This window comes from Protopterus annectens, chromosome 8.part0 (assembly GCF_019279795.1).
Source record: "Protopterus annectens isolate FY-2018-M chromosome 8.part0, PAN1.0, whole genome shotgun sequence".
NCBI lineage: Eukaryota > Metazoa > Chordata > Ceratodontiformes > Protopteridae > Protopterus > Protopterus annectens.
This window is the reverse complement of record NC_056741.1, coordinates 121,331,308-121,358,029: the sequence shown is the minus strand read 5'-3', so window position 1 is coordinate 121,358,029 and position 26,722 is coordinate 121,331,308. Positions and strand designations below refer to the sequence as shown.

The window sequence follows — 26,722 nt, the reverse complement described above, 5'->3', positions numbered from 1 at the left end:
AAACTCAAATGCTATGGAACAACTTGTTACCACTCCCACAAGAGGGGAAAACATACTGGACCTGATCATCACCAACATGGGGACTCTATGCTCCAGACCAGAAGTGTATCCCTCACTGGTAAGATCAGACCATAAACTAATCTCACTGGATATTCACATCCCGACCCCAGCCCCTGCCCAGAAAACCACAGTGAAAAACTTCTCTAAAGCAAATTTCACACTCCTCAAAACTGAGGTGGAATCCTTCAAAGCAGCCGGGCCTGTGGAAAATACGGCCCAGACCGCAGAATCCTTTATAAACGCATTCTATGAACACCTTCAGGAATGCATGGATCATGCAATCCCAAATAAAACCAAGACCCAATCCTCCAAAGGCAGACATCCTGTCTGGTGGACCCCAGCCATAAACAAACTATACAATAGAAGGAGGAAGCTACTAAATGATAGAGCAAAATCCCAAAAAGGGAAGGCATCTCTGATCAGTATTAGCAAAACACTACGGGCACTCATAAAATCGTCTAAGACCAGCTTCGAGAGAAAAATTGCACAGGACACTAAGGATAATCACAAGGCTTTCTTTAGTTATGTTAGGAACCTGGGTGGCGATACCAACATATGCTCAGAATTAGTCCAAAATGACAAAAAATACACCGAACCCACAGACATTGCCAACATCCTAGCTGACAGGTTCAGCGCAACCCCCCCCCCCACCAAAAGGGCAAATATCTATCCCAGCAGAGTGCTGCCCCCCTGACATCTCAGATGCTCAGGTAAGAGCCGCCCTCTCCAAAGCAAAAAACACAGCATCAATGGGAACAGACGATGTCCCGGGCTGCGTCCTGCATGAACTCCAAGAAGAGCTAAACCCAAACATAAAACTACTATTCAATCTCAGCCTTACTACAGGATATGTACCCAAAGAGTGGCGTACAGCAACAGTGGTCCCTCTCCACAAAGGTGGTGCCTCAACGGATCTTGGAAACTATCACCCCATAAGCCTGACTAGCTTGGTCTGCAAAGCTATGGAAAGGATCATCATGGACCTCATAAATAAAGATATTGGGGACCTACAGACACTGGATCCTACCCAGTTCACCTTTGTTAAGGGCAGATCCTGCCTCTTAAACCTGGTTGATTTCTTTGAAACTGTCACCAAGCCCATTGACGAGGGGAAGGTGGTCCACACAGCCTACCTGGACCTCGCAAAAGCCTTCGATACAATACCCCACTCGGGCATTATAGATAAGCTCACCAGCTTAAATATAAACCCCTATGTCACTAGATGGGTTGCAAACTGGCTCAAGGACAGAACCCACATGGTTAGAATTGCTGGAGCCATGTCAGACTCCAAACCAGTTACAAGTGGCGCCCCACAAGGCTCAGTCCTGGGACCTCTCTTGTTCAGTATATATTTCTCGGAGGTACAGGCCAACACGGAAGGACTGTGGCTGACCAAGTTCGCAGATGACTGCAAACTGGGCGCCATAATCGACTCTCCAGCCGATGCAAGCATTCTCCAAAAGGGCCTCAAAGAAACAGACAACTGGTGCCAGAGCCATGGCCTCAAGCTAAATGCCAAAAAGTGTATAGTCATCCCCTTTGGCAAAAACAAAGTGCCCACAAATTACCACATAGGTGGTAATCCATTAAGTACAGAAGAAGTAATTAGGGACCTGGGAACCCAAGTTGATAGCAATCTCTCATTTGACAACCAAGTGGCAAAAGTGGTTAGAAAAACATTTTATATAGCCCACCTAATCATGAAGGGATTCACATCTAGATCAGGGGGGGTCATTGTGCCTCTTTACTCATCCCTCATCAGGCCCATAATTGAGTACAATGCCCCTTTTGGGATGTACCTTACCAGACACCTGCAGCAACTGGAAAGACCCAAAAGTACCTCACCAGGAGGATCAAAGGGCTCAAACAGATGCCATATGCTGCCCGGTGAAAGAAACTCCAGCTCTACTCAGTGGCATACCGCCTGTTCAGAGGCGATCTGTGCCTGACGTATAAAGCCATGTCCAACCCGGAATTAATGGACATGCTGCACCTCAGAAAATCCAAATCCCATTGAGCTATGCGCTCGAGAGACTTGAACCTGAGCACTGAAATAAATAGGACATGCTGGAGGGACAGATTCATAACCCAGAGGCTCCCTTCACTCTGGAATAAAATCCCAGTCCAGGTTAGGCAGAGTCCCTCATTGACTCTCTTTAAGAGGAATCTTGATGAGTGGATGGGAGATTGTAGGTTTACCCCGGCTATCACTTCTGTGTCACTGTTAGACAGAGGCACAGTATACTAACCTCGAAAAAGGGCATAGCAAAATAAATTTAAAATGGGTGGCGAAAGCCAAACACATTCTGGCTAGGCTCATAAATGCCCTAGGGCAGATAGCCTAGTATGAACCTATGAACCTATTTATGGGCATATTATAAATGAGGTGGATGTGGTTCATGCAGAACAGTTAATGACATACACGCTGGCAGTCACACAATGCTGCTGGGAAACACCTGTATAATCCTTGTGAACAGCAACACAATAGTGCATACAGTAAATTCACCAAGATTGAAAGCAAATCTCAACATGTCATATGTTTGTGTATATCACAGTATTATATCATGTGGATAAAGCCAGGCATAATCAGTTTGATGTAGTATTGCTGTATGTCAGATAACATTTCAAGATACTTGGAATGCACATGCACACCTGTGTCATACTGCAGCTGTCACTGTGATGATTGAATGAAAACTGTGTATAATGTAGACATGCTCTAGTAAAAGAACACTGTCTGCTCTTTATTTCTGTGGCAGCCCCTTTTGTCTTCTCCTCACGGCCAGTTACTTCAAGCTACAATTTGGGTTCTTCTATTATAAAATTCAAAAAGGATTTGCACATCTACCTCTGAACCCCCTGAGTAAAACATTCTACATTACTTTTTCAACTTGAAAAAGGTATGTAAAGTAGCAAACACAAGTTAACTCTGCTGTATGCCTTTATTGTTATTTAGTAACAGAGTTAGCAGTCCCTGTTAAATTACTTGTAAGCAAGGCTTGCGTCATCTTAGTTAATTCTTTGTAAAAGCAACTGTATCAGATCAGGCTAAGGAAACGTCCATAACTGCCTCCCTCTCAAACTTTAATAGTTTATCCATTGTTAGCTAATTTAATTTGGGCTAAGAGTGAGTTTGCATATCCCCAACAAATAACTATGCATTTTTAGTCCATAATTAACAATGTACTTCATTTCAAATGGGTGCCTTTACCATTACTTATGCTAAAATTGCCTCATAGACTGACTGTCTCCTGCTACTGCGATTCATCTTTGTCTTCTTTACTTCTCTCCCAACCCCCAGTTCCCCAGCTACACCTGGACCCATGTATTACATCCTAATCCTTCCTACAATTTAGTATAGAGTACCCACCCCTTAAAGACATATACATTAAAAACCTTCTTCCAATTTCTGTCCGATATCAATTCCTGCTGCAGCCCATTCCAAAGACTTAAAACTTTCTTTACATTTTTAACTCACTTTTTTTCCATACACACTGATTAACAACAACTTCATCCATCCATTCACATACATGCGCTTGAAGAATATAAAATATATATATGCATTTTTCAACCATATACATATACACACATACATACAGACACGCACATATAAATACATACCAATACCACAGAAGCTCTGCCTATTACTCCCTAGAGCTACCCCTTTGGATTACTGTCCTTCTCATCAATACACATATTTAGTCTCCTCCTTCATCTATTCACTACTCACCTCTTCACTTCCTCCTGCCTAAAGTCTTTTACTATGCTGCTTTCTGCACAATCCTAACCACTCTCCACTACCTTAACTATCTATATACTACCCTGAAAATATCTCCCCACCCTATACCACACCTCTTTCTCTCCAGTTCTCATACCACTGCTTTCATTAATATACCATACAGCCATCATCTTACCAAACCTCCACCTTCTTCTACCCACTATCTCAACTCACAATGACAGTAAATCAATTGCTACTGTTTTGTAAACTCACAGCACTAGCTCACCACACTAACTACCATAATATTCCCACATCATATCCCAACTCCGTCACAAATGCACATATATTACATGAACAGAACCCTCTTTCTCTCAGTGTCTATCTCTCCTTCTCTGTACCAATATACATACACTCAGATCTGTTCTCTTATAGATATATTAAAGTTAAGAATAATGCTTTATCAGCAGTACTGAAAGTCAGATACAAATATAAATGGCTACATAACTCTACTCACCACACCTCCATCCTAAAATTTAGTGGAGATATTCACCCTAACCTGGGCTTAGGTTCATAAGTAGGTACTGGGCTATCGGCCCAAGTGCCTATGTAAGCCTAGCCAACAAGGTTCCCTGGCTTACACCACCCAAGAAAGATATTTTCCTATGCCCCTGTCAAGCAGAGCCACAGAAGTGATCCCCGGGGTGTATTTCCTATTTCCCATCCACTCATCAAGATTTTTCTTGAAGAGTGCTAATGAGGAGCTTTGCTTGACATAGATCGGTAGCTTGTTCCAGAGTATGGGAAGTCTCTGGGACAGGAACCTATCCCTCCAGCATGTCCTGTTTATTGTGGTGACAATGTTTAGGTCCCTAGAGCATGTAGCTTGGAGGAATTGGGATTTCTTTAGGTGTAGCATGTCCAGCAGCTCTGGGTTTGACATAGCTTTATATGTTAGGCAGAGATCACCTTGGAGTAGGCGATATGCTATGGAGTAAAGCTGGAGTTTTTAGAGCTGGTCAGTGTAGGGCATCTGTATGAGGCCAGTAATCCTCTCTGTGAGGTACTTCTATGGCCTTTCCGGCTGCTGCAAATATCTTGCGAGGTACATTCCAAAACGGGCGTTGTACTCTATAATGGGTCTAATGAGTGTCAAGTAGAGGGAAGCAATGACCTCTTTTTTCCTGTATGAGAACCCTTTTGTGATAAGGTGTGCCATGTAGAAGGATTTACTGATTACTGTGGCAATGTGATTATCAAAGTAGAGACTACTGTCCACCTGGGTCCCAAGGTCTCTTATCACACATTCAGCATTAAGTAGACTGCTGCCTATGTGGTAGTTCATGGGTACAGAGTTTTTACCAAAGGGGATGACAATGCACTTTTTGGCATTGAGCTTGAGGCCAATGCCTCTGACACCAGGCATCTGTCTCAGTGAGGCCCTTCTGTAGGATGTCCACATCATTTGGGGACTAAACTATGGCTTCAAGTTTGCAGTCATCTGTGAACTTTGTTAGCCAAAGGCCTTCTGGGTTAGCCTGTACTTCAGAGAAGTAGATACCAAACAAGAGAGGTCCCAGGACTGAACCCTGTGGTACTACACTTGTCACTGGTTTGAAGTCAGGTTTGGAGCCTGCAACTTTTACAGTGTGGGTTCTGTCAGTGAGCCAGTTGGCAACCCATCTTGTGACATAGGGATTTATACCTAGTTTAGTGAGATTAGCTATAATTCCAGAATGGGGGATGGTGTCAAAAGCCTTGACAAGGTCAAGATAGGCTGTGTAAACCACCTAACCCTCATCTACCACTTTGATGACTGCCTCAAAGAAGTCGATCAGGTTCAGAAGGCATGATCTGCCTTTCACAAACCTGAACTGGATGGGGTCCAGAATTTAGAGGTTACCAATGTCTTTGTTTATGAGTTCCATGATGATATGTTCCATGGCCTTACAGACCAGGCTCATTAGGGTAATAGGGCGATAGTTCCCGGGATCAGTGGTGGCTCCCCCTTTGTAGAATGGGATAACTGTTGCCATTCAGTGGGCACAAAGCCTGACATGAGGCTATGATTGAACATGGTGCTTAGGTGGGCTGTCAGTTTATTCTGAAGTTCGTGTAAAACGCAGCCTGGGATGTTTGTCCAGTCCCATGGATGCTGTGTTTTTGACTTTAGAGAGTGCAGCTTTTACCTATGTAGTTGTGATTACAGGGACTCTGCATTCATCCTGTATAAATATGGGCCCTTAGGGGGTTAGACGGAGATAAAGTTAGCACTGAACCTATCTAAAAGGATGTTGGCAATATCAGTTGGTTCTGTAATTTTCATGCCATTGTGCTGTAACTCAGAGCAGATCTGGGTGTTGCCATTAAGATTCTTGACACAAATATAGAATGCTTTGTGGTTGTCCGTAGAATCAGTGATGATTTTGATTTTGTAGCTAGCTTTGGAGGATCTTATAAGTGATCTCAGCTTCTTACTGAGGCTGACCAGGGACCTCCTCCACCCATGGGATTTTACTCTCTTTTGCAACAGTTTCTTCCTTCTGTTGTAGAGTTTGTTTATGGTAGGGCACCACCAGATTGGCTTCCTTTTTTTGGAGGATAGCATCTTGGTTCTGATTAGGATAGCACAATCCATGCACTCATGTAAGTGGTTATAGAGTGCATTTGTGTAGGATTCAGCAGTCGTAACTGTATTGTCCATCTGCATGGGTGTCATGAAGCTCACCACTTCTGTCTTACGAAGCATGAAGTTGGCTTTGAAGTAATTTTTTACTGTGATTTCCTTAATGGGGGCTAGGGGTGGGATGTGGATATCTAGGGTGATTAGCTTATGGTCAGATCTGACCAGTGAGGAGTTGACTTCAGGTGTGGAACTCATGTTGGTAATGACTAGATCTAAGATATTGTTGCCTCTGGTGGGGGTGTGGATAAGTTGATCCAGGGCATTGGAATTTATGAATTCCAGAAAGCGTTAAGCAAAGGAGTTGGTACATGAGTAGATTTCCCAGTTAATGGTGGGTAGTTGAAAGTGCTCATTATTAGGGTGTTTGGTTGAGCCCTAATATTTTCCAGTATATCAAGAAAAGGAGTGGGAATCCCGGGGCATGGTGGGGGATCTGTAGCAAGCTACAATTCTGGATTACAGTTTTGCCCAGAGTTAGTTGCACTTGGATAACCTCAAATGCATTATGCTGAGCAAATAGCCTGGAGGTGTGGTTATCCTTAATGAATATGGACACACCTCCACCTTTGGTGTTCCAGTCCAGGTTAGATGGCCGAAAAGTGTGGTATGAGATATAGCCTGGCAATGCAGGGGTGCTCTTTGGAGCCTTGAACCAGATCTCAGTCACTGCACAAATATCGATGTTCTCATAGGTTCATAGGTTCATAGGTTGGTACTAGGCTATCAGCCCTAGGGCCTATACAAGCCTAGCCATAACAATTCCCTGGCTATTTCTTCCCACATTCTTTACTTTCCTGGACCCCTGTCTAGCAGGGCGACTGACGTAATCCCTGGGGTGAATTTCCTTTCTCCCATCCAATCGTCAAGGTTCTTCTTGAAGAGGTCCAAAGAGGCACTCTGCTTGACATGTATGGGCAATCTATTCCAGAGTCTGGGGAGTCTCTGGGTCAGGAACCTATCCCTCCAGCATGTTTTGTTTATTGTGATGACAAGGTTTAGATCCCTGGAGCGTGTAGCTCTGAGGGATTGGGATTTCTTTAAGTGTAGCATGTCCAATAGCTCTGGGTTTGACATGGCCTTGTATGTTAAGCAGAGATCGCCTCTGAGTAGACGATATGCGACAGAGTATAGCTGGAGTTTTTTAAGGTGGTCAGCGTAGGGCATCTGCTTTAGGCCTGTGATTCTTTTAGTGAGGTATTTCTGAGGCCTTTCCAGTTGTTGCAGATGTCTTGAGAGGTACATACCAAATGGGGCATTGTATTCTATAATGGGTCTAATGAGGGATGAGTACAGTGGGACAATGATCTCCTTTTTTCTGGATGAAAAGCCCTTCATGATGAGGTGTGCCACATAGAAGGATTTCCTGACTGTTGTGGCGATGTGGTTATCGAAGGTGAGACCACTGTCCACCTGTGTCCCTAAGTCTCTTATCACACTTTCTGTGTTTAGTGTACTGCCACCTATATGGTAATTCATGGATACATGTTTTTTCCCAAAGGGGATAACAATACATTTCTTGGCATTGAGCTTGAGCCCATGGCTCTGGGACCAAGCATCTGTTTCTGTAAGGCCCTTTTGTAGAGTATCCACATCATTTGGGGATTCAATAATGGCTTCCAGTTTGCAGTCATCTGCAAACTTTGTTAGCCAGAGTCCCTTAGTGTTGACCTGTACTTCAGAGAAGTAGATGCCAAACAAGAGCGGCCCCAGGACTGAACCCTGAGGCACTCCACTTGTCACTTGTCTGGAGCTGGATTTGGAGTCGGCTACTTTTACAGTGTGGGTTCTATCAGTAAGCCATTGGGTGACATAGGGATTAATGCCCAACTTAGTAAGTTTATCTATGATTCCAGAGTGGGGGATGGTGTCAAAGGCCTTGGCAAGGTCTAGCTAGGCTGTGTGGACCACCTTACCCTTGTCCATGGCTCTGGAGACTGATTCAAAGAAGTCAATCAGGTTCAGGAGACAAGATCGGCCCTTCACAAACCCAAACTGGGTAGGGTCCAGTGTTTGAAGGTTGCCAATGTCTTTGTTTATAAGTTCCATGATAATACGCTCCATGGCCTTGCAGATAAGGCTTGTCAGACTGATGGGACGGGAGTGCCTCAAGGGAGTACATTTTGAGATTTAGACTTCTAGCATTAAGTAGCATTACCCTCAGTTTTTGCTTGCCTGTTCCTGTTACAGTGGTGAATTTGTCATTTGAACCTTGCCTAAAAAAGGCACTATAGGGGCAGCAAGAGCCTTAGCCAGTATCTGGAATCCCAGGGGTGACAGGTGCAGGCCATCTCTGGCAAAGCATTGAGGTCTGTCGACCATGTTGTCTCAGGCAGACAGATACTGGATCCCCCTTAGAATGACACCAGAATCTTACCCAATTGTTAAAGTCAATCATTTTGTCCTTGTACTGCAGTATAATTCTGGGCGATGGCAGGATGGTACTCAAGGCTAGGGTGACAGATGCAGGCCATCTCTGGCAAAGCATCATGGTCTGTCGACCATGTCATCCCATGCAGACAGATACTGGATCCCCCTTAGAATGATACCAGAAGCTTAGCCAATTGTTGAAGTCAATCATTTTGTCCTTGTACTGCGGTAGCATTCTGGGTGATGGCAGGATGCTACTCAGGGCTAGGGTCACACCTGCCTGGGCTACAAGATCGGAGAGCTCTTCCATGCCTTATTTCATGTAGTCCAGGGAGGTATGTCTCAGGTCATTCACACTAACATGGACAATGGCAGAGTGATATTTGTACTTGTTGTGGAGTGACCTGAGTGCGTGGGTTATGTGTCACCTGACAGGCAGCTGACAGTAGCCTTTTCCTTGTTTAGCCCAGTGAGTGGGACATCAGTGTGCCTGACTATAGAGTCACCTATGACTAGTGTGTTGGGTACGTTGTTTTGCCTTATTGGCTGTGGTTTAGTGGCACACTGATTCTGTGGCCTATGTCTCATTTGGGGTGTGTTGGGAGGTGGAGGTTGCTTGCATTTCTTCTTTGGAGGCCTCTGTTGCTTGAGCATATTATTATTGAGAGCCTCCATGAATGTTTTTGTGTTTCTATGTGTGGATTTTGGTAGTGTAGGTTTAGTGGGACTATGTGATGAGTGTGGTGTGGTGCAAGTGTTTACCTTCTCCTCTTGACTTTCAAGTTCAGTCTTGGCTGGAGAGAGCTTTACCTCCAGTCTGGCTATATAAGTGCATCTCTAACAGGTTGTAGTGTTGGGTGGTAGAAGGAGAGGGTTGTCTGTGTACATGAGGCAGTTAGTACATTGCCTCAAGATGCCCAATTCATTAGATAGACAGGAGAGAACACTGAGAGCTGACCCTTGGACATGCCTGAATAAAAAAATATTTTCCTCTAGATAAGTGAGGAAAGTGAGTACAAGAGCTGCTTTTCTCTAAGCAAGTGAGGAAAGTAAGTACCAAAACTGTTTTCCTCTAGATAATGAGGAAGGTTGAGTGCTGTAGTAATTAGTAGGTTATTTAGTGCTTACAACAAGTTCTGAACAAGTGCTGATCATGAATAAACAAATTCAAGTGTTAAAACTAAGAATCTGTATCTGAACTAGACTAGTTACAGGAAAGAAACATGCAAATGTGGGCTTTTAAATCAGAAAGTTGAGAGATATGGGAAAATTGCCCAAACGGCCAATAACTACAATTTTTGGGCCAGAAACCACTCCTTATGTGGTAGATAGGTTACCTAGTGCTTACCACTCCCACTGATAAGCTAGCAGGCTTCCCTCCAACACAGAAAGGTTTGGGGGCCTCAGGAGCTTACAAACAGTCCTGGCTACAGCAAATCTCTATCTGGACTAGACTAGTTACAGGAAAGGGGGAAAATGAGTGCAAATGTGGGCTTTTAAATCAGAAAGTTGTGAGAGATGGAAAAACTGCCCAAACAGCCAATAACTACAATTTCTGGGCCAGAACCACTCCTTATGTGATAGGTTACCTAGTGCTTACCACTCCCACTGATAAGCTAGAAGGCTTCCCTCTTACACAAAAAAGCTTGGGGGCCTCAGTAGCTTACAAACAGTCCTAGATACAGCAAATCAGTATCTGGACTAGACTAGTTATAGGAAGTGAGGGGAACAAGTGCAAATGCGGGCTTTTAAACCAGGAAGTTGAGAGAGATGGAAAAATTGCCCATATGGGCAATAACTACAATTTCTGGGCCAGAAACCACTTCTTATGTGGTAGATAGGTTACCTGGTGCTTACCACTCCCACTGATAAGCTAGCAGGCTTCCCTCCAAAACAGACAGGCTAGGGGGGCTCAGAAGATTACAAACAGTCCTGGATATAGCAAATCTGTATTTGGACTAGACTAGCTACAGGAAGGGCAGGAAACAAGCGTACATTTTTTGTTACAGTTAAGCAGATTCTAGCAAAGTTTTTTTTTTTTAAAGGAAAGGGAGAGAGGAGAAGCAGAAGATAATGCAAGATTAGGAAACTAAGTGCATTGGCCTTCTCAAATGTTCTCTCTGTATTAGGTAGAATGAGCTAATGACACTAGACTGGGAGGAGTGTACCAGATCAAATTTACAGTAGGGGTGGGCAACTGCAAAGCCACCAAGTATAACAGCAAGACACCAACAGAGAGGGAGGGTGGGGAACAATACTACAGCTACTAGTCTAAACTCTTTTAGACTGTAAACACTACAGAAATGTTTATCACAGCAGAAGAACAGCAGTGATCCACAAAATGATTGTTTTTAAACAGTTAAAGGAGCAAGGAGACCCTACAGAATGCTTTTAACTGCAAACAAATCAGTTATATGATACACTCCTTGGCAGGAAATCAGAACAAACAAACATATGCTTAACAAGTAGAGAAAATTTCCCCTTAATACCTTTCACTAAGTGAAACAAGCTAAAAAGCTTTACAAACAGTGTGACAGTAAAACCTTATTTATCAGGCCCTGTAATGCAGACAATTTTAGTTTAACCATGCAGATTAGTTAATAGCAATAAAATACACTAAAATGTATGCAGCAGGCAATAAAAATGTTATATATAAATTGCTATAATCAATAACTAGTAAATATAAGCAAAAAAAGGATACTTATTGTTATATATCTCAGATCAGAGTTGTAGTCAATGCCCCTCCTCCACTCAGCTCAGTGTGTAAAGACAGAAATCCTCTCAAAGTTAGGGCTTAAATACCAGAAGATACAACCTTAAACAACTTTTTTAAAAAAAGCTCAAAAGAACCAATGAGTGCTTACCCCAAGCCCTAGACCATTCAACCTCCACCAGCCAGCAGCCAATCAACACAATCCTGCCATGAAGGTAAAGAAAAGCTTACACATTAACTACCCACCATGGCCAACCCATCCAATGCTCCTGACACAGTTTTCCCATCAGGTAATGAAACTAACCTCATTCTTTTTAACATTGACCTCAGAAGAGTCTGCATCAAAAATCATGATATCCATGCACATTTAGATTTTTCTTCCCAGGCATTATAATCACCACCAAAACCCTGATAAAACAAGAAATAACTAACAAAGAATTTATTCTCTAAGGTTTTACATACTCAAAATGGACAGAAATCTTTAACTTGTATCTTGAACCTTTTCTTATCTGGATCAAACAGATGACCTATCATCATATCCTAAAAATCTATAACATCGAAATAAAGTACTCGGCATTTGCAGATGACCTTAACATTTACTTTGAGCTTCCTAACATGGACCTCCAGAAAATTTGAAACTCTACTTATCTCTTTTCTAAAGTTGCTAACTATAAGCTTAACCCCACCAAATCATCCTGTTTTCCTTTGAATCTTAAGAAGCATTTAGAATACTACTTCCTCCTTTCTGACATACCTCTTAAATATTCAATAAAGTATCTGGGTATAAACTTCACACACTCTCATCAAGAACTTATGAAAACTAATCTTTATAAAGTTTGGGATCAAATAAACAATGATCTAACCAGATGGAAAAATACTAACCTTTCACTGTTATCAAAATCTGCTATTATCAAGATGAATATTCTACCTAGAATTCTTTTCCATTTAAACTCTGTTTTTCTTAATATTCCAAAAAACTTCTTTCGTAAAATGGAGACCACAATTTCTAAATTCTTATGGTTCCCTAAATCAACCAGAATAGCATATAGGAAATTAGCTATCCCAAAAACTAAGGGTGGATTAAGTCTTCCAGATTTCAGTCTTTCTTATCAAATAATTACCACAAGTCGGTTAAAAAAAATAGCCAGTTATGATCCGTATGACGAATCTTGGTCTCCAATATGGGTCAAGATCTGGTATAACTATATACGTTCATTCAAAATTAATCCTCAATCTATCCCTTTCCTCACACCTGTTGGTGAATTTAACATTAAGTTTTTGCCTCTTCTAAAAAACAAAATTCTTATTTTTCATGATCGGATGAAATCCCTTAATTTGCAAAATACAATCCCCATTCTTCAACCCATACATCTGAATCCAAATTTAAAAATCAATAATAAAATGATTGACCTATCTAACCTTCCTATTATCAAGAAGGCATTTTTATAGTACAAAAAATGCAGCAGAAGTTAAAACTTTATTTGGGGGTCCAAATAAATATGACCCTATTTTAAGACAACTCAGCTCACTTATAAAACAAAAATTCCTTAAATACAGAGTTATGGAACAAGATATTCAATTAACACAGTTAATCATCAATTCACTCTCCCTAAAAAACAAAATGATCTCACATACTTATAAACTTGTGTCGTCCATTATACATAGTCATTCACTTTTATTTTTCAAATACTGGGATTCAATACAGGATAAAATCTCTAGTGAATCTAAGCATGAAGCAATCAGAAATACACTAAACTTGACCCCCTTCAAAAATCTAATTTACACACAGCCAATGATAAATAATAACTCTTACTACACCCCAGTTGTTTTACAAAAATTTGGATGTAATAAAAACTTAACATGTCGTTTCTGCACTCTCCCACATGTTGACATAATGTTCTGGAGTTATAAAACCATATAAACTCTGGTGCTCCCTCAGAATTCAATTAGAAAAAATGGGATATGAGAAAACTACATTTTCTTGGCAAACTATGATCCTTAATATTGTTCCTATTCAAATCAAAGGTATTCGCCATCATGTTCTTGTCTCAGTTTGTGCTCTCCTTAAATATTTCATTACTAAAAATTGGATCAACCCCTCAGCAATTTCATGGGAAAACTTTAAGGATATAGCAATAAAATATATATCAGCACACAAAATGTGCACGGATAGCAAGAAGAAAAAGAATTATTTTAAAAAAATATTGGGAAAACCTCTTTGATCTAATCCGGAATAAGTAAAATCCAGTAAAATATCTTCTTATACATTTGCATTTCAAGCTGGATCCTTTTTGTACTAGGTACGGTCCAAAATTATTTGATAATGTAAACATTACACTTTACTAATTGTCTTATGTCATTTTATTCGGAGAGGTCCACTGACATCCATGATGTAAAATATTGTAAATATGGTGTAAATAGGGTTTTAGCACATGTATAATTTATGTTATCTGATTAAAGTTATCCTCCTCTTGGGAGGCCTGATTTCTATTTGTATTATGTTTTTCTGGGGCACCCTAGTGAATGTTTTACCCGTTCAGGAGTAAGGTACTTGTTACAATAACTGGTTGTCTATAAATCAAAACTTGTTGTTAACTGTTTGTATTAATTTAGAATGTACTTTACTTTCTTTTTCTTGGTTTGATGTACCTTACAAGTTCCTTATGTTGTATTTATTTTCATTTCTTTTTTGCAAAAGTTTTCAAACTAATAAAAATATTTTTGAAAAAAAAATGGACAGAAATCTTAAAAGAGCAGGTGGTATTGTTATTATTTATAAAAACAACTTAGAAATAACTCCAGCTCATCTAAATGTCCCAAAATTTAATAATATAGCAATAACCCACACCTGGGTGTGGGTAATGCGGGATTAACCCACGGTTGGCGTGGTTTGGTCCCGAGGGCAAAGCCCAAGGGACCAAACAAAGACAACCGTGGGTAAATCCCGCATTACCCACACCCAGAAGTGGGTTATTGCTATTATACTATGACATTATTTAAGAAAATAAATAATTACTTTTCTTAAATAATGGCATTGTATAATGCCTCTTTCCTGCCCTTATGCAGCTGTCTGAGATCTCCGTTGCTTTTTTAAAACCTGTGTCGCTATGTTAAACTCTTTTAACATAGCGAGACAGTGTTTTAAAAGAGACTTATACTAATGGAAAAAGTCCGGGCGACGGACCTTTTTCCATTAGTATAAGTCGATTTACAACGTGCACGCTGGCCAATCAGCGTGCACGTATTGGAATATTAATGGGAGGTCATGGTATAATATAGCAATTACCCACGCCTGGGTGTGGGTAATGCTGGATTTACCCACGGTTGGTGTGGTTTGGTCATGAGGGTGAAGCCCAAGTGGCCAAACAAAGCCAACCATGGGTAAATCCAGCATTACCCACACCCAGAAGTGGGTTATTGCTATTATACAATGACATTATTTAAGAAAAAAAAAATTAGTTTTCTTAAATAATGGCATTGTATAATGCCTCCTTGCTGCCCTTCCGCAGCTGTCTGGTATTCTGCGTATGCCCAAGCAGTACATCAGAGCTGTGGGCAAAAGCAACGGGGAAAGTAAGATCTACATTGCTTTTTACAAACTGTTTCTCTATGTTAAACGGGTTTAATATAGCGAGACAGCTTTAAAAAAAGCAACAGAGAATCTCCATTACATTTTTCAAAGCTGTCTCGCTATGTTAAACCCATTTCACATAGCGAGACAGTTTTGAAAAAAGCAACGGAGAAAGCAAGATCTCCGTTGCTTTTTACAAACTGTCTCGCTATGTTAAAGGAGTTTAACATAGCGAGACAGCTTTTAAAAAAGCAACAGAGAATCTCTGTTGCTTTTTTTAAAGTTGTCTCGCTATGTTAAACTCGTTTAACATAGCAAGACAGTGTGAAGCAATGGAGATCTTCCGTTCTCTGTTGCTGTAAAAAAAAGAGTTATAGTAATGGAAAAAGTCCGAGCGACCGGACCTTTTTCCATTACTATAACTCAGATTTACAATGTGCACGCTGCCAATCAGCGTGCACGTTTTTGAATATTAATGTGGGGTCATTGTATAATGGTGAATTTCTGATTGCATACCTCAAAATCAACCAAAATAAATCTATATGTACCTCAGCAGTATACATCCCACCGGACAGCAGCATTACCATGGCCAAAACTATCCTACAATGGATATCTAACAACATTTTCCAAGAAACCTCCATCTTAGGTAACCTAAATGTAGACTGGCAATCCATAAATAGCAACAACTTTAAAGACTCTGTTCACCTATCTGGCTTCACCCAACTAATAAACTCTACCACCAAAATCAACAAAAGTTCTAACAGGCAGTCAACATTGGCCTGGATATTGACAAACAAACTCCATAATATAAAATCTTCTGGTTGCTTCCCAAACAGATACTTTAAGTGACCATTTCCCAACCTATGTAATCAGTCAATAACTTGGTTAACCTAAACAAATAATCAATAAATAAGAATACAATTTAAGCAAATTTCACACATTTATTACAACCTTGGCCCACTACAACTGGAATGTATTCCCAGACAAAGCAATTACTCACTTCAATTACACCTTCCTAAAAATATTAAATGATTTACCACCAGTTAGGACAAGAAGGGTAAAATGCAACACACCACTATGGCTGATAACAGAGACCAAACAGCTTATGCTGCAGAGAGGTTAAGCAAGGAAAGAAGGGTATAAGAATAAAACACAACATGTCTACCAACATTTTAGATATCTCAGAAACTGTACCAAGATCATTTTTAAATATGACAAGAAATCATGCTGCAGTAATCCCCAAAAAAAGCACAAAAACAGCAAAGCAATTTGGCTTCTCCCTGGCCATACCACTACATCCTATATTACACCCCAGCCATACCCCAAATTCCTGTATTACACACTGGACGTACCCCAGCACCCTTTATTACATCCTGGCTGTACCAGTTTATCCTGTCCTTCTACTTCAGACAACAGAGTCCATTGCCTGTCAGTTCAACATTCATTTATCCAATCATTTCTACCACTAATCAATGATCACTTCACTTCAATGGGATATGATCATGGATGACAACTGTCCAATGTCACTATAATCCCACACTAAATGTAACAATGTAGTTATGCTCTGTAATTCTGGAGTCTAACAATGGCCCAAGTCCTGATATATCATTTGTAAGTGCATTGCTGCAGGGCACACATAAATATCAGAAAGTATGTGTTTGGTGAACCACATGTCAAAATCCTTCTCTTGTGTTTATGAATGCATTTCCATGATGTGGAGGATTACAGCACAGTAACCAAAGTTAGACATACTAAACACCACTTCACAAAGTGCATCTCCCAGAAGCTGATTTGCATGGATGATGGCAAAATATTGGCACATGTGTGATTCAAATTTCAGGAATTTGTTTTGGACTTGTGAAGTAGCAGTGTCCCCTGGTGCTCATTGACAAACTGTGCACAAATAGGGACATACAATAACAGAACATGATTGGGGTTAACTACAAAATACATCTCTTCATTGTGACTGTTTCATGTGTCGGGCTTGCAAGATATGCTATGGGAGAAATTGCTGGCAGCTAATATAATGTGTATGCTGTTGTCTATCTTTGCAATGTATTGGCCAAAGTTTTATCTATAAATAACTGTTGGCCTTGCCTTCCCCATTTGTGTGACATTAAGTGCAGGGCAAACGTTTAAATAAAACGATGAACATTTAATTTAGTATGCCTTCCCCATTTGTGTGACATTAAGTGCAGGGCAAACACTTAAATAAAACAGAGAAAATTTTAATTTAGTATACCTTCCTTTGTACAAACATGCTCAGTGGCATTGTGTAGCCATCAGTGCTCTGGATGGTACTGAGTGCGAAAAATATACCTGCTGCTTATCTTTATCTGTGGCACAGAGCTGTGCATCAGAGCACTGGTGAGCCAGGCTTCAAATCCAAAACATAATTTTTTTTTACAAATGGTGTCAGGATGTCATTAACTAAGTAAATATGATTATGACCACAAAGCTGACAATCAATGACTACACTAAAGTATGTGTCTTACCAAAATTGTATTAGTAACGCCTACCTCAATACACTTATACAACTAGAAGCTATTTCCCAGGCCTCACTGCAAATCACAAGTTAAATTATGTGTACAGCTTTCTACAAATGGCAAGGGGGTGGTACATCTTTTGAAATAATTATTATGACTCAGCAGATATGGCTAACTATTTGTGTAGGCCCAGATATCCTGAGACGTGTGTGCAGTACACTCTTCACAGTAAGAACAGTTTCTACCTCATATTACACAAACATTTAATCCATCATCCTACTAAAGATGCTATAGTATATTCTGATGAGACAGAGGAGGTGATGACAGACACAGGGCTGTAGAAAATGAATGAGTTACTGTCCTGGCACATTCATAAATATCCTAGCGGTGTGTTGGCATGTCATGTCTTCTCAATCAGAATATGTCCTGCTCTGTAGCATGAATTGTATGAGATAAGAATACAGGAGATAGAGATTAACAATAATTAATGCATATATATAAGTTCTGAAATGTATTGGTGCCATGTGGGTATTTATTTTTAACAGTTATATCATTTAAGGCCCACCTGACAGTTTACTTGATAAGCAGATCTATCATACTTATGTAAGAGAAGGGGTAGACAGATGGACTGGCAGCAGATACACAGGAAAGAGAACTCCGGAAGCAGTCCTTCAGAGCACCCCCTACTTCTGGGTTTTAAGCCTTCACAAGATGCAAACATGCATTTATAGATCTGATCATTACCTGAAGATGACAAAAAAGGAATCTTACAGCAGGTTTTGAAACCTTGAACATTACAGAAACACTGACAACCTATTGAATCAAGAGAACATGTTGGGTTTATCCATCAGCAGAGACATGACAGTATGCAGAAGCCATGAGATGACTTTACATCTATCAGTCTAATAGATACACACATGTAAAGAGGGGTGGGAATGAAGGGGTGAATACAAATAGAGATGGACATACAGATAACAGTGTTTGGTGTAATGAAACATTCATGGCCACGTTTATGGTGTGTTCATATTACTACTCTGCCTTACTCTGTAGCATGAAGGGACTGATATAGGAGTGTGGAATGGATAGGAGCGGGACTACAGGATTATGGGAAGCAGAACAGGGTTGGATACATATCTCATTGTTATGGGGATGGATGTCACTTCAAATACTCTTTTTTGGCCAGTATCCAATATGTCTTCATGAGAACTCAGAAATGACAAATGTTAACATGTAGGTGATTAAACATATCATACACATATAACATCACACTAATAAATGATGTGAGATGCATCTGGAATTGAACCCTTGATGCTATGGGCAAAAAAGTCTTCGGTCAAGTATTTCATGTCAACTTCTACTTAAGAAGTTACACTTTGTGACATCCAGCAGTCTGCAGGACTGTCAGAATAGTACCTTTACTCTGCTTTAACTCTGTGTTCCTGTAGCATAGTACGTTTAAGCAGTATTGCATGGGGATAACTGGACTAGTGCAGCTGATGGAAAAATCTTACCAGGTTTTGCCACAGGATGTGAACAGCCATTCACTGCTGCTCAGCATTGGTGCACGATGCCAAATTCTAGACAAAGGCAGAGGACATAAAGTGAATGATTTAATATGAGCCATTTTTCCATGTGTGTTGAGTGTGATTCTATGTTTTGAGCAGATTAAACATGTGCAAATGACATCGATAGGAAAGTAGTGAAATAGGGTGGCAAGCAGAGGGAAGAATAAAGGGGAAGCAATACAGGAATTTGCATGAGGGAATTAGGAAAGAACCATATATATCCACTTCTTCAATGCAATAATGTGCACATGTAGGCCAAATTTGTTGGATTTAGACTGTCAACCACAACATGATGTTTACCGTGCTTGCATGGCTCTACACATTGTGTAGAGCCACTTACTAAATGCAAAATGGTACACTGTTGTGTGCGCGTCATGATGTGATGCACACATAGTTTCAGTGAGCTGGGTAGGGTTTATTGAATCATGCCCTATATGTTTCTAATTGAAATACGCTGCACAGTTTCACAATAAGTTGTCAGTGTGAATCAAAGTGCACACTAATCTTCTTGGTAGATTCAAGAAAATAAAAAAGTTGGATTTTTCTTTGCTTTTTTTAAATTACATGACCAATGCTCTATTCACAAAATATGGAAGAAACTGTATATGTGCATGTGGGTGTCTGTGCATCTGTTGAGTGTGCATGTCTATGCATGTGTGTGTGTGTGTGTGTGTGTGTGTGTTTTCCAACATGTTTAGAAATTAGATTCAGGGAATTATCCATTACACAATTAAAAATACATTATAATAGGAATATATCAGGTATGGTTTGAATTATGCTTGGATTAATTCACACTGGGTTTAAAGACTAGTCAGGTTTCACTCTTGTGACCAAACCATTCATGGTGTAAGAAAACTCAGCATAAATCACATTCATTAAAGTTACTTTGCAATACCAATATAGCTATTAAGAATGTGCTTTTCATGTTTTCAAGCTGACGTGGAGGGTTTTCCTTACTGCTGTTGAGTTGTGTGATATCCTGTTGTGCTGTCTGGAGCTGTACTTGAAGATCTGACTGCTTCTGTGTTAAGTCATTGATTGTCATTTCTGCTTGCTTAAGTTGCATTTGAAGGTATGTTCGATCCCTTGACAGGTTAGCAGCTTTCATTTCTGCTTGAGCAAACTGTGTCTCTAAGTAAACACTGGAATTTAGTAAAAGGTTTGCTTGTTCCAGTTGTTTTGACTTCTGTAAATCTATTAAGGAAATAAAAAGAAGTTTGTGTCAGTTAATTTAGCTGTGGTCAAAATAAGACAAGAATTATATGTTTTGTCAATGAGGAAACAACTTTCTTCCACAAAATTTCAGTAAAGTCTACAGTGCTCACTACATATAAGAAGTATTCAGGCATACGATACATTAGGCCAGCATACCAAAGCTTGGGTATCGTCTTCTCTCTTTGTACATCTGACATATGTCCTAAGTATGAGATTTTGAAGTGGTACATAAGGGATATATGATGCACAAATCTTTAGAGCTTTTTTGATCCCAGCCATGAGCAGTGAAAATTAATTTTGATTCAGTTTGTCAATCATATGCCTTTTGCCAATTTCCATTGCACTGTGCAGCAAAGTATCTTCATTGGGGAAAACTTCCTGTTTTATTTTCTGTCAAAATGTACTTTTTCATGTAAACTAAAAGGGATAAATGTGACTGTGGGCGTCAGATACCATGATGAGATATTCTCACAAAATGTTTGTTCAGCTAAGGATGCAGGCATAACTATAAAGAGTGTTCCATTTGTCATTCCTCAGATTTATTAACCAGATGGTTTTGAATCAGAACTTGATGATGCTGTATCTCCAGACTCCCCCATTTGGAAGCGCTGTATTAAAGATGATGCAGTACTCCCAGTGGAATGGAAAGCAGGCCTCTGACATGCTGAACTGGTACTATGATTTGCTATATATCGGAATTCCCAAATATTTGGTTATGCCTCCAGTCTCATAAGTTTTGCAGGATACTTTTATGTTTATTTATTTATTTCCATTTGTTTGCCAGGAAAGTCAGACTGGGCAAAACATAGCCCACTTTCAGTGGAGGCCCGGGGAGAAAAGCTCCATAGAGTACACACTTATAACAGTTCAATATACCTATCAAATACAAAGTATTTATAGGTCAGTTATCATTTAGATTAAAGATGAGAACTAGTAAGGGGTACATATTATAGAGATACAAAATATGTAGAGTTCAAGTTTCATTCAGAATGCAAGCTAAAAACTAGTAAGAGGTACATATTAAAGAGAAAAGGCTAAGAAATACATATGTAGTTGAACTAGGTTTTGCAATTAAAATCTGTTGAGACCAAAATATAGAATCTAGGTTGTTTCCATAGGAGATAGAAGTAGAGGTAGACAGCTGAGAGGTGGAGGAAGGGGTGTAAGGTGGGGAATAGGTAGGGTAAGGAGTAAGAGCTGATTATGATTAGAGAGGGGTAACAGAAGTATGCCAATAAGGCAGCTAAGCAGGATACTTTAACCACTGCTTTGGTAAACTCTGAATCACAACCCCCAGAACCTAAGAAACCCTAAATGTTTGACAAGATTCCAGACAGTCACACATTCCTTCACAAAAATCCTTCTTCACATCCTGCAGTGGTTTCTGTAAAATCTGACAAATCTGCTAACATCCTACCTTATGATAAGGACAGTAGGGCTATGAACAGTTATGGAAAGAAAGTGTACTCCTCTGCTATGTTTTCTTAAATGGCCATAAACTATCAAACCCATATGACTAGGTACCTTTTGGCTATTATGTGAGACATGAGTAAACGTTTAACTGACAAGATTGAATCAGATAGTAAAACTTGTTCGTTATCTTTGCTCAGTTCCAATCACAAGTAGTTAGACACTATGTCAAATGCAGTTTATGGATACTGATGATACTTTCAGAGATGTAGCTACCAGCACTGCCTTAAGGAGGCACTCTTGTTCAATACTCCATTTGTTACCTGAATATGTCAAGGGCAAATTATTGTATATCCCCCTGGATAAGGAAACTCTTTTTGGATCTGCTGCTGCAGAAATCTTTAAAAGTCGACAGGAGAAGGGCAAGATCATGTAGAATTTTAAACAAAGTTATAGAAACAATGAAGTACTCTTGTAGAACCACTAAAACACTTTATTGAGCTCCTTCATCGGCCTTCACCTCACGACTTCTTCAGAATACAATTTAAAAGTTAACAGTCCATTATATACATAACCTAGTACATCACATGTTCACTACTAAAAACTTCATAGGCTGATGCCCCAATAAATCAAGTCCAAAATAATGTAACTAAAACAAATTGAAATCTTCAAGAACAAAGACAGGCAACAAAATTAAATTCTCTATTGTGTACTGTTTTTACCAACTAGGTTGTAAACAATATGCTTATTACTGTCGAAATTTTAATGACAGGTTCTACACATGAAATTCAGACTTAAGTTTCAGGAAACAAAAAATAGATATCATGTCATTTAAGCCAGGTTTTTGTGTAGCATTACATCTGAGCTGCCAGAGCAGCTCCTTGTATTCAAGGAATAGGTCAGTCGGCCCTACCCTACTACCTTCTTTTTGTATTTGTTCTAAAACAGAAAACTTGAAATGATGTTGTGGAAACTCAGTAATGTGTTTTGCCAGGGCGTTGTTCACAGTGCCCTTCCTGATATCATATACATGCTGATAAATGTGCTTATTTAAACTGTTTATCGTTTTCCCAATATAAAATTGCTCACATAACTGACATAAAGCAATGTAAACTAAACATCTACTATAGCAGTTAAATTTTCTTTTCAAATACATCTTACCATAACCCCTAATATAAATGCTGTTGGATTCAATAATAAATGGTCACTGTGGACAACGTCCCCATCTACTCATTTGTCCTTTACCCACTTCTGATCTGTTCCTTTCCAAAAGATCTTTAATACAGGAGTCTCACGTTATACTACACATGGCTTGTTGCCTATTTTGATTTGCAATTGATGTCAGTGGTCAATATATTCCAGTTATTATATAGGACATCTCTAATATTATAGAACAGGGGGTTGAAAGTTAGCACCATGGCATCCAAAAAAGATTTGGTTCCTCTTGCCTGAGTGTCAGTTACTATGGTGGTACAATTCCCTACTGAAGTGGTATCTTGTGTGACACCTACTAGGGGAAGAAAATGTCCACTTAATCTTTTTTCTCTCACTTCCTCCAGAATTGGGTCGACAAAAAGACCATGGTATCCCCGTCTGGTGGGCATTTTCCTTAAGTTATCCTTCTCATCAATAAAAGTGGTATATTCACTTACCATTCTTGGTAATTTAACCCCCTGTCCTCTGACCAGTGATTTTTTTCTGGTGTGTAGGGTGACAGCTGTCGAAATGTAGTAGGGTGTTAAAGTAGGTAGGTTTCCTAAACAGAGTTGAAACAAATCTATGGTTGGTCGTATCTTTATGTATGGAAATATCTAAGAAGTTAATAACTTCTAAATTAAACTGCATAGTAATTTTCAAAAACCCAGTACTACAGTTCAAAAAGTCAAAAAACTGGTTCAATTGTTCACATGTAGCATTCCAAAAAATAAGTAAATCATCAAGGTATCTTCCATAAAACCTACAATGTTGGAATAATTCATATTTAAATACCGTGTTAATTTCCTACTGTGTAAGAACTATATTTGCAAAGGGGGGCATGTTGCCCCCATTGCAACTCCCACTCTCTGCTTAAACAATTGGTTCTCAAATGTGATAAAGTTATTGTTCATAGGTTCATAGGTTCATAGGTTTATACTAGGCTATCTGCCCTAAGGCATTTATAAGCCTAGCCCAAATTTTTGTGGCTTGCGCCACCCCTTATATGAAAAAATACTGTGCCCATTAGTTTGTTGTGCCTCTGTCCAGCAGTGACACAGAGAAGATTCCCGGGGTAAACCTATGATCTCCCATCCACAGGTCTAGATTTCTCTTGAACAGAGTCAGCGAGGTGCTCTGCCTCACATGGACCGGGATTTTATTCCACAGCATAGGGAGTCTCTGAGTGATAAATCTATCCCTCCAGCATGTCCTATTTATATCCGTGCTATGGTTTAAGTCGCTTGCTCTAGTGGTTTTGGTGGATTTGGATTTTTTGAGGTGGAGCATTGTCCATTAATTCCGGGTTGTACATGGCCTTGTATGTCAGGCACATGTCACCTCTGAGCAGACGGTATGCGACTGAATAGAGCTGGAGTTTCTTCAATCTGGCAGCATATGACAGATTTTGGAGTCCCTTTATCCTTTTGGTGAGGAACTTTTGGGGTCTCTCCAATTGCTGCAGATGTCGGGTGAGATACATCCAGAATGGGGCATTGTACTCGATCATTGGTCTGATAAGTGAAGAGTACAGGGGAACAATGACCTCACTAGATCTGGATGTGAATCCCTTCATGATCAGGTGGGCAATGTAGAAGGTCTTTCTAACCACTTTAGCAACGTGAGTGTCAAAGAAAGGCCACTGTCAACCTGGGTCCCCAGGTCCCTGATAACCTCTTCTGTGCTTAGTGGATTGCCACCTATATGGTAGCTTGGGGTTACCTTGTTTTTCCCAAAGGGTATGACTATACATTTTTTGGCGTTTAACTTCAGGCCATGGCTCTGGCACCAGCTATCTGTTTCTGTGAGTCCCTTCTGAAGGATATCCGTGTCCGATGCACTTTCCACTATGGTGCCCAGTTTGCAGTCGTCTGCAAACTTTGTCAATAAAGTCCTCCCATGTTGGCCTGTACTTCTGAGACGTAGATGCCAAACAATAGGGGGCCAAGGACCGAGCCCTGTGGGACACCACTTGTGACCGGCTTGGAGTCTGACATAGCGCCTTCAACTCTAACCCTGTGGGTTCTGTCCTTAAGCCAGTTTGCAACCCATCTTGTGACATATGGGTTTACATTTAAGCTGGTAAATTTTCTACAATACCAGGTGGGGTATTGTGTCAAAGCCTTTGCAAGGTCAAGGTAGGCTGTATGGACTGCCTTTCCCTCATCAATCGCCTTGCTCACTGTTTCCAAGAAGTCCACCAAGTTCAAAAGGCATGATCTTCCCTTGACAAAGCCAAACTGGGTCGGGTCCAATGTCTGCAAGTCCCCTATATCTTTGTTTATGAGCTCCATTATGATCCTCTCCATAGCTTTGCAGACTAGACTTGTTAAGCTTATGGGGCGTAATTACCAGGGTCCGTAGAGGCCGCCTTTGTGGAGTGGGACCACAGTTGCCGTCACGCCACTCCTTGGGCACGTATCCTGTGGTAAGGCTGAGATTAAACAGCTGCCTTATGTGCGGGTTTAATTCCTCATTTAGCTCGTGTAGCACACAGCCGGGACACCATCCGGTCCCATTGATGCTGTGTTTTTAGCTTTAGAGAGAGCAGCTTTCACCTGCATTTGAGATGTCCAGGAGGCTACACTCGGCTGGGATAGTTATCTCTCCTTTAGGGGAGAGGGGGGTGAAGTTGCCACTGAACCTGTCTGCCAGTATGTTGGCAATGTCTGTGGGTTCAGTGATTTTTGTATCATTTTGGACTAATTCTGAGCATATCTGGGAGTTTCCACCCAGGTTCCTAACATAGCTGAAAAGGCCTTATGATTGTCCTTTGAATCCATGGCAATTTTTCTCTCAAAATTGGCCTTAGTTGATTTTATGAGTGCTCGTATTTTTTTACTAATAATGATCAGGGGTGACTTCCCTTTTATGGATTTTGTTCTATCATGTAATAGCTTTCTCCTGTTATTGTAAAGTTTGTTAATGGCTGGGGTCCACCAGACTGGACGTTTGCCCTTTGTGGAAAGAGTCTTGGTTTTATTTGGGATTGCCTGATCCATGCAGTCCTGGAGGTGTTCATAGAAGGTATTTGTAAGGGCTTGGCAGCTTGGGTTGTGGTTTCCACTGGCTCAGGGGCCTTGAAGGATACCACACCAGTCTTGAGTAGTGTGAAGTTTGCTTTAGAGAAGTTCTTCACTATGGTCTTTTTGTTTGGGGTTGGGGGGGGGATGTGGATTTTCAGTGAGATTAGTTTTTGATCAGATCTCACCAATGAGGGATATACTTCGGTGTGGAGCATTTTGTCCCCATGTTTGTGACAATGAGATCTAGTATATTTTCTCCTCTCATGGGAACAGTGACTAGCTGTTCCATGGCATTTGAATTTATGAACTCCAGGAACCGTTGGGCTAGAAAGGTAGGGCTTGAGTAATGTTCCCAGTCTATATTCGGGTAGTTGAAGTCACCCAATATGATGGTGTTTGGAGATACATTTATACCCTCCAGTGTCTTCAGGAAGGCTGTGTGGGGTTCCTGAGTTTGTGAGGGTGGCCTGTAGCATGCTACAATTTGTAGAGCAGTTTTGCCTATGGTTAGTTGGATGGTTTCCGAAGCTTCGTGCGTTGCCACCAACCTGGAGGTGTGGGTATCCTTTATGAATATGGATACACCCTCTCCTTTTGTGGTGTGGTCCGGGTTTTGGGGCCGGAACACATGATATGAGGTAAAACCTAATAGTGCCGGGGTGCTCTCAGGAGCCTTGAACCAGGTTTCAGTTACAGCACAGACATCGATGTTCTCCA

General features: G+C 40.5%; 1 protein-coding gene across 1 annotated transcript in view; it reads right to left on the bottom strand.

Moving 5' to 3' along the window:
- Positions 1-26,722, bottom strand: part of LOC122808155 (CD209 antigen-like) — a 173,761-nt gene that overhangs the window by 130,470 nt on the left and 16,569 nt on the right. The window contains exon 2 of the mRNA XM_044079128.1: positions 20,118-20,354. Coding sequence (XP_043935063.1) covers positions 20,118-20,354 — 237 coding nt within the window. The remainder of the gene's footprint in view (positions 1-20,117; positions 20,355-26,722) is intronic.